General features: G+C 51.8%; 1 protein-coding gene across 2 annotated transcripts; it reads left to right on the plus strand.

Annotated features, from left to right (window-relative positions):
* Window positions 1–2,694: 2,694 nt before the first annotated feature.
* LOC123188908 (AP2-like ethylene-responsive transcription factor CRL5) lies at window positions 2,695–6,559 on the plus strand. 2 transcript variants are annotated; one of them, XM_044601187.1, is made up of 8 exons: window positions 2,695–3,363; window positions 3,471–3,993; window positions 4,076–4,161; window positions 4,283–4,291; window positions 4,405–4,493; window positions 4,585–4,658; window positions 4,769–4,896; window positions 5,594–6,559. In XM_044601187.1, the coding sequence occupies exons 1-8, from the start codon at window positions 3,078–3,080 to the stop codon at window positions 6,205–6,207; spliced, it is 1,809 nt and encodes a 602-aa protein (XP_044457122.1). In that variant the 5' UTR covers window positions 2,695–3,077; the 3' UTR covers window positions 6,208–6,559. The 2 variants fall into 2 exon arrangements, with proteins under 2 accessions (XP_044457122.1, XP_044457123.1); XM_044601188.1 differs by having other exon boundaries at window positions 2,697–3,363; window positions 4,079–4,161.
* The last annotated feature ends 2,213 nt before the right edge of the window (window positions 6,560–8,772 follow it).

An 8,772-nucleotide genomic window follows, 5' to 3' on the forward strand; every position in this document is an offset into this window, starting at 1 on the left:
CACCTGCATGCCTTTTCCCTTCCGTGAAATATACTTCTCTGACTAACTTGATCATTGTAGTATGGGTTAGCATCAACGGTAATATAGTGCTAGTATTTTTTTATGGGTATCATCAAGTTTTATTACTCGAAATTCACAAGGAGTGAAATTACAAAGGGATCATGGGGTTGGACCAACCAAACGTGCCTCCTCTGATCAAGAGAATGAGAGAACTTTTCTAACCTATCTGCATCACTGTTAGCAGCTCTGCCTTCAAAAGTAAACCTGCAATTAAACATTGATGCCCTATTATTAATCTCCCTAATAATGTTTTAAAATGGTCCATGGCTTCCTTGGTGGATGTCACTTACTACCTGCTTCGAGTCCGAGGCAACAATGAAGTTATGCACCATCAAATCATCCGCTAGAGAAAGAGCCTCCCGGTAAGCAATGATTTCCAATGTTACGATGTTGTTAATACCATGAATCACCAAACATGAGCTTAAGTAGTTACACTCTACATCTCGGTAGACAGCCGCTGCTGATCCCCTAACTTGACTCCTAGCAATGCACGTGTCAACGTGGATCTTCACATATCCATGCGGCGGCGCTTTAGGCCGAACCGATGTACTCCCATTATCCCTTGTATTTGTTGTATATTCTCTCTATTCCAAAATAGATGACTCAATTTTGTATTAACTTTAACATAAAGTTAATACAGAATTCGGTCATCTATTTTGAAACGGAGGTAGTAAATGAGAGCGACGTTTGCTCGGGCTACATGGAGCCCTTTTTTGAAACATTCAAAAAAATCACATTTCAAAGTTCAAAAAACATCTGAAAAAATTGCATGTTGGCATTTGGATGTATACTAAATGTGTGTAAGATGCCGAGAAAAAACATTGATTTGCGAGCTACACAAAAAAGTGAAAACCATTGGTTTTATATAGTGAACAGTACATGCAATGTTCACTCTCTTCAAAATCACCAATTTGTCTTTTTTTTGTAGCTCGCGTGTCAATGTATTCATCATAAAAATTTGCACACATGGAGCATACATCCATATGATACTGTGGATTTATTTTTTCAGAAATTTTGAATCATTGAAACAATTGCTTTTGAATTTTTCAAAAAAAAAGATCTCCATGTAGGCCGAGCATCAAAAGGTATTTATATAGGACGTCGATAACTGCCACACGTGTGGTGTATTGGGTGGTTGTGCCGCACGCCCTGTGTGGCACGGAGACGATCCCGCCCGCACGACCGCGTCCGGGCGCGCGCAGCCACAGACCGCACGTCCGGTGCAGCACGATCGCCCCACACGAGCACGTACGGGCGAGCGAGCACGCGGCCCACACGACTCGTCTCGGCCGTCGCCCCTCCCCGCCTGCGAGCCACACGTTCTGTGTGTCACACGCCCTGCGTGTCAGTAACCACGCGCCCCGTCGCGATTGCCATGGTCCGGACCCTTTTCAGTTGCCATGTTGCCATGTTGCTGAACTACAGTTGCCATGTCGGACAACTACAGTTGCCATGGTTTCTCAACTGCAGTTGCCATCTTAGGTCAAGTGTCGGATGTCATTTTTGGGCAAATGCAGTTGTTGCCATGTATGGTCTGGTCTACTACAGTTACCATGATTTGAAAAACTTTAGAAATTGCCACCTACTAACACTGGACAGTTGCCATGTAGCACTAAAAAAACATGGCAAAAAGCATGTTTCGAGTAAAGAGAGAGTTGCCATCTGCTTACAAGCACGCTAGAGTCAGTTGCCATGTACCCTCCAAAAACACATGGCAACTGATAGCTTTGGTGTGTGGGAGAGGAGACGGGCATGTGGGCGATGGTGGTATCTTTAGGAGTTGCCACCTACTAACACTAGACAGTTGCCATGTAGCGCTACAAACAGACGTGGCAACAATAACATGTTCGGGTGAAAAAGAGTTGCCATCTATTTACTATCACAAATAGGGCAGTTGCCATGTACCCCTCAAAAGACATGGCAAATGACAGCCTGGGTGTGGGAGAGTGGGAGAATGGGCAGTCGTGGGAGATGGGGAACAGAAATGGTGCGTGGCGTGCGGGCGCGACATTAATTTCATCGCACGCCCCGACTGGCGAACCGTTGACCGCGGAGAGAAAACGGCGTGCGGGCGAACTCCCTCACACGCCACACACACGAGTTGTCCTACGTGGCACACAAATTCAGTCTTTTCATGCCAAGATTCGTGCAAAAAGCGCTGGACGGCAATGAAGGCGTGTGAACGAGTTGGCTAACGCCCATACGTGTGGGCGTTAACATTTCCATTTATATAGTATAAATTTCACACATGCATGTAGATTACTTGCAGTTTTTTAAGGATACATGAGTTTTTCTTTTCCTTTTTAAAGGTAACCATTAAAGAGATGGGTTGAATTATGTAGAAATAAAGTTGCATTGAGGAGAACTGCATCTGCTGTGAGGCGACAAGTTGTGCAGTGCAGTATCTACATGCCTCTGCTTGAATGCTAGTAGACCTAGTACAACAACGAAAGTACTACATGCATACCTAGCTAGCTACCTGATGGCTACACCCATACATACTGTACCACACAGAATCAATACTATACAGTATACACACACACAAACAGCAATATGCCCATGCGATGCAAGTTTCCTTCGTCTTTTCCTTTGTGTCATTGTGACCAGAGCGGAGAGAGAGGGGGAAGGGGTTCTACACAGATCCCAAGCTGGGGCATGAGAGAGAGTGTGTGTTATTGTATTGGTCTGATCGTCATAATAAACGCCATTAAGAGCTTTTTTTTTGGGTCACATATAGAGAGCAGCTCAGCTCAGCTCATTCCTTTTGCTTATTTTAAAGCCACGCGCAAAAACACACTTGCTCACTTCATCTTCGCCTTCATCCTCATCTTCATCTTCTCTCCCTCCTACTTCTTCTTCTTGCCCCATCTCCATTTGAAGCAATGCGGGGAGGGCATTGATCATTAGCTGGTCTATCTCTATCCATTGTTCACCAGTGCCGCCACCGATCGACCTCCAACTCATTCTTCTTTCTCGTCGATCTATCTCTAGCTAGCCAGATAGCTTGGCTCTGCAGGATGACCAACAACAACGGCAATGGGAATGGCGGCAGCAACGCGGCGGCGAGTGGCTGGCTGGGCTTCTCGCTCTCGCCGCACATGGACGAACACAACCACGTGCAGCAGCAGCAGCAACAACACCAGGGCCTATTCTACCCCAGCTCCGTCGCCGCCGCCTACAGCCTCGGCAGCGACGTCGCCACCGGCGGGTACTATTCGCAGCTAGCCTCCATGCCTCTCAAGTCAGACGGCTCCCTCTGCATCATGGAAGCTCTACGCCGAACCGATCAACAAGATCACCACGGTACGTACTTCATCACCGGAAATATACGCCTATATATTTCCTCCGTCGACCGAGATCAGCCATTAGGTTCTTGGAGTTCATGGCGTGATTCCGGTTTCATTAACCAGGTCCGAAGCTGGAGGACTTTCTGGGCGCGGGGCAACCGGCGATGGCGCTGAGCCTGGACAACACCTCCAACTTCTATTACTACAGCGGCGGTGGCGGAGCAGGTGGGCAACACGGACAGAGCCACGGCGGCGGCTTCCTGCAGCAAGCATACGACGTGTACGGCGGGCCCGCAACGGCATCGGTGCTGGCGGCCGATGAGGACGCCGCGGCAGCCACGGCCATGGCGAACTGGGTGCAGGTCGCGCGCGGTGCCACCGCGTACGCCACAGCCGAGAACGTCTTGTCCGCGGCGGCGGACCGGCAGCAGCATCTTCACCACCACCCTCTGGCACTCTCCATGAGCTCCGCCGGGTCGCTCTCCAGCTGCGTTACCGCGGGGGCCGAGTACGGCGGCGTCGTGGCGACGGTGGACGGCGGGCGAAAACGCGGTGGCGCGACGGCGGGGCAGAAGCAGCCGGTGCACCACCGCAAGTCCATCGACACGTTCGGGCAGCGCACGTCGCAGCACCGTGGCGTCACCAGGTACACCCCAGCCCACCCCATGAGCACGTGATTAATTAGCCGGGCAAGAAGTAGAGCAGGAGATTAACGTGTGGTTAATTAGCAGGCATAGGTGGACGGGGCGGTATGAGGCGCACCTGTGGGACAACAGCTGCAAGAAGGAAGGCCAGACCAGGAAAGGGAGGCAAGGTACTTGAACCTAACCGACCCCTAAAGCAAGATTTATCTCTATCATTAGTGGCTAACCAAGCTTGTTAACCAATGTCCCCCGCATGGTGATGAACTAACTACTCGGCCGCTGGCTATGCAGTTTACCTCGGTAAGTAGTGCAATGTAATACAGTACTACTATTGGGTACTACTACGTGTTCATGCTCTTGTTGGGGAGTGTGTGGTAAAAAGGTTAAAACAATGTTTATTTTTTACTTTACAGGAGGGTATGACATGGAGGAGAAGGCGGCGAGAGCCTACGACCAGGCGGCGCTCAAGTACTGGGGGCCTTCCACCCATATCAACTTCCCGGTAAGCCCTTAAATTACATGTACATCTATTTACCTTTTCTCAGTTTAATCATAGTTTGATTACTAACTAACATGGTGTTTTCCTGGTGCAGCTCGAGGACTACCAGCAGGAGCTGGAGGAGATGAAGAACATGACGAGGCAGGAGTACGTGGCACACCTTAGAAGGTAAATTTAATGGAAGTGGTCTATATATATAGAATGATGGAGATCAAATCTTTGTTTCGTGATGTGTGTGAACGGGAAGGAAGAGTGATTTGAGTGGCGCGTGCATGCAGGAAGAGCAGCGGCTTCTCGCGTGGCGCGTCCATGTACCGTGGCGTGACCCGGCACCACCAGCACGGGCGGTGGCAGGCGCGCATCGGCCGCGTCTCCGGCAACAAGGACCTCTATCTCGGCACTTTCGGTACGTCACAGCCACTCTCTCTAGATCCTTAGAACTTCCGTGGCGCTGTGCCCATGGCCATGCTCGCGAGCGGTGAGTGACGCAGATGGTGTCGCGGCTGGAGGGCGCATGCCGGGCGTTCCGGTCTCAATCATCATACGTGTCGTTGCAGGGAAATGATGCCCCTCTCCCTGCCAAAGTTAGAATGTTTTCTTGCTTTAAGCTTCTTCTTTTCTCATGCTCTCTCTCTCTCTCTCTCTCTCTCTCTCTCTCTCTCTCTCTACACACACACAAATATCTCATTCTCTCTCTCCTTCCTCATGTGCGTGTGTGTGTGTGTGTGTGTGTGTGTGTGTGTGTGTGTGTTTGTATGTGTGTGTGTGTGTGTGTGTGTGTGTGTGGTCCTGTGCATGCGTGACCGATTCTCTCTCGCTCGCTTTTGCATAAGGCTGGCCTTTCCTAGTTTTCGCACTGTCCCAAATCGCACGCGCGCTCTCCGGCTTTTGCATGCCTCGTCGCCGTCGTCTACCTTTGACCATGGCGGCAGCCAGTCATCATGACGACGCGCGGCCGCGCCGCGCGTTTCCTTCCTTTGTTCAGACTTCAGAGTTGTCCAGACTTGAGATCGTTCCATATCCAATTATTTTTGCATGCATGTGCATTGTGCAGTAGCTGTGTATACGTAGTACGTTTCAATGATGGGCGCGCGTGGTTGCAGGCACCCAGGAGGAGGCCGCGGAGGCGTACGACATCGCCGCCATCAAGTTCCGGGGACTCAACGCCGTCACCAACTTCGACATCACCCGCTACGACGTCGACAAGATCATGGCCAGCAACACGCTCCTCCCGGGCGAGCTCGCCAGGCGCAACAAGGACGCCAACGCCGCGCCCCTGCCCCTCCCCGCCCCCGACGACTGCGCCGCCTCTGCCCTGGTGCCCGTGTCTACTCCGGGGACGGACACCGGCGGCAGCGGCCAGCACCGAAACCAGGACGTCATGTCCTCGGGCGAGGCCTTCTCGGCGCTGCACGACCTGGTCACCGTGGACGGCCACACCGCGCAGGGCGGCAACGGCGCGCGCGTGCACATGTCGATGTCGGGCGCATCGTCGCTGGTGACGAGCCTGAGCAACTCCCGCGAGGAGAGCCCAGACCGGGGCGGTGGCCTGTCTATGCTCTTCGCCAAGCCGCCGCAGCAGCCGGCCACGACAACGGCGGCGTCCCCGAAGCTGATGAGCACTCTGGCGCCGCTGGGTTCCTGGGCGTCGTCGGCGAGGCCGGCCGCCGTTTCCATCGCTCACATGCCCATGTTCGCCGCGTGGAGCGACGCATGAATGATCACTCGGTCGGATATGTACCAAGCCCAGCATGCATGGCATGGCGTGCAGTTTTTAATTAGTAGATCGGCGACGTGATTAAGGATTAGCAAGTAGTAATTGGCTGCAGTTGATGGTGTAGTAATAGTAGTAGCATTAGCGGTACTATCGAGATTACTCCTGCGATGTACTCCCGTGAGTAAGATCGAAGAAATGCACGGTGTGGCCTCCCCTGTTTCCTTCTTCACCGGTGGAGAAGGGGTTTTGTAAAATGGAGGCCACCGGTGCATCTCTTCCAAATCCCAAAATCAAATATTATAGCTAGCTAGCTCCACTAATTGAAGTTTCCTGGTTGGCAACCATTTCATTAGATATGGCATCTTTGCTCATCAGCCTGACTCACGGTCTCACCTTTTGAAAATTAACCAAGTCATCATGGATGCCTCACTATCGATCAAAAACGCATCTCATTAAAAAAATAATCTGCATTAATGAAACAATAATCTGAATTCATGAGACACCAAAGTGTAAAATCAGTTAGTTGATCTGTTGCGTGCAAATATTTGTTAGAGCATCTCCAGCCGTTGCCCCCCTCCCCCCAGGACGCATAAAAATCGCCCCCTAGGGGCGAGCCGGTGATACTATCGGCGCTGGGGGCGGTTTTGCGCTCAGTCGTCGCCCCCAGCTCGCCCCCGGTCGCCGAAATTGGCCCACTTTTCAGCTCCATTTCGGCGAATAAAGGGCTCATATGGGCGAGAATAGGCTCATATTCAACGTGGTTTGCCGTCTCTCGGCGTTCAATTATCAACACAATTTTTTCTTATTACATATTTCATCATAGAAAAATCAAATACTTCAACAAAATAGTACAACAACAAATAGTTCAATACAAATTATATAGTTCATCAAATAAAAACTCATATTTCATCACACGGCGTCCCCCTTGAGCCTCCATAGGTGCTCAATCAGATCTTTCTGTAGTTGATGATGCACCTGTGGGTCTCGGATCTCCTGACGCATACTGAGATAGGCAGTCCAGGTTGCCGGTAGCTGGTGATCAACTTCGGCTAGAGGACCCTGCCTGTAGTATGGTTCAGTGTCAAACACTGGGTCTTCTTGCTCGCTCTCGATGATCATGTTGTGCAAGATGACACAGCAAGTCATAATCTCCCACATTTGATCTTTGGACCAGGTCTGAGCGGGGTACCGGACAACAGCAAATCGAGATTGGAGCACACCAAATGCCCGCTCGACATCCTTCCTGCAAGCCTCATGAATCTTCGCAAACCAGGCATTCTTGCCTCCTGCCACAGGGTTTGAGATCATCTTCACAAATATCGATCATCTCAGATAGATGCCATCAGCTAGATAGTACCCTTTGTTGTAGTGCCGCCCATTGATTTCGAAGTTCACCGGAGGAGAATAACCTTCAACAAGCTTGGCAAAGACAGGAGAACACTACAACACGTTGATGTCATTGTGAGTTCCTGGCATGCCAAAGAAAGAGTGCCAAATCCAGAGGTCTGGTGTGGCCACAGCCTCAAGTACTACACTGCAACCGCCTTTGGCGCCTTTGTACATCCCCTGCCAAGAAAATGGGCAATTCTTCCATTTTCAATGCATGCAGTTGATGCTTCCAAGCATCCCAGGAAATCCTCTTGCTGCATTCTGTGCTAGGATCCGAGCAGTGTCTTCCGCATTGGGTGTTCTCAAGTATTGCGGTCCAAACACTGCCACCACTGCCCGACAGAACTTGTAGAAACACTCTATGCTGGTAGACTCGGCCATGTGCCCATAGTCATCAAGTGAATCACCAGGAGCTCCGTATGCAAGCATCCTCATCGCTGTCGTGCACTTCTGAATGGAGGTGAATCCAAGGGCGCCGGTGCAATCCATCTTGCACTTGAAGTAGTTGTCGAACTCCCAGATGGAATTCACAATCCTGAGGAAGAGCTTTCGGCTCATCCGATAACGGCGCCGAAATGTTTTCTCGCCGTGAAGTGGAGCATCGGCGAAGTAGTCGGAGTAGAGCATGCAGTAGCCTTCGAGACGATGCCGGTTCTTTGCTTTCACCCGCCCCGGCGCCGAGCCACCTCGTCGCGGCTTTTCATTGCTCGCCAGCAGCTGGGCCAGGGCGGCGAGCACCATGACATGCTCTTCTTCCTGGACGTCGGCCTCGGCTTTCTCCTCCAGCAGCGCGGCGAGCGCTTCCTCGTCATCCGAGTCGATCGCCGAGGCAGGCAAATCGCTGAACACCTTGCGCCTAGTTGGGCATGTACCTGCCGCTGAACTGCCCCTCCTCGGCCGGAAATGCCCAACTGCTGTTGGAGGGGCTGCCGTGGCGAAGCTCTGCTATTTTTTCGGGGGGAATGGCTATCTAGCGGTGAAGGGCGGCGGGCGGCGCCGGGATATAGCTAGTGGCGGCCGAGGGCGCGGGGGGTGGGAGGTGAGTCAGGGAAGAAAACCGTGACTTTTCCCCTGACGATGTGGGCCAGCCGCGCTTTTCCCTTGCGTCGGAGCCCCCAATTGCCCCCCAGTGCGCTGGGTTCGGCCTGTGACCGCCGGGCGGAAAAAAGGGCCGAA

The sequence above is a fragment of the Triticum aestivum genome, chromosome 2A, assembly GCF_018294505.1.
Source record: "Triticum aestivum cultivar Chinese Spring chromosome 2A, IWGSC CS RefSeq v2.1, whole genome shotgun sequence".
Lineage (NCBI taxonomy): Eukaryota > Viridiplantae > Streptophyta > Magnoliopsida > Poales > Poaceae > Triticum > Triticum aestivum.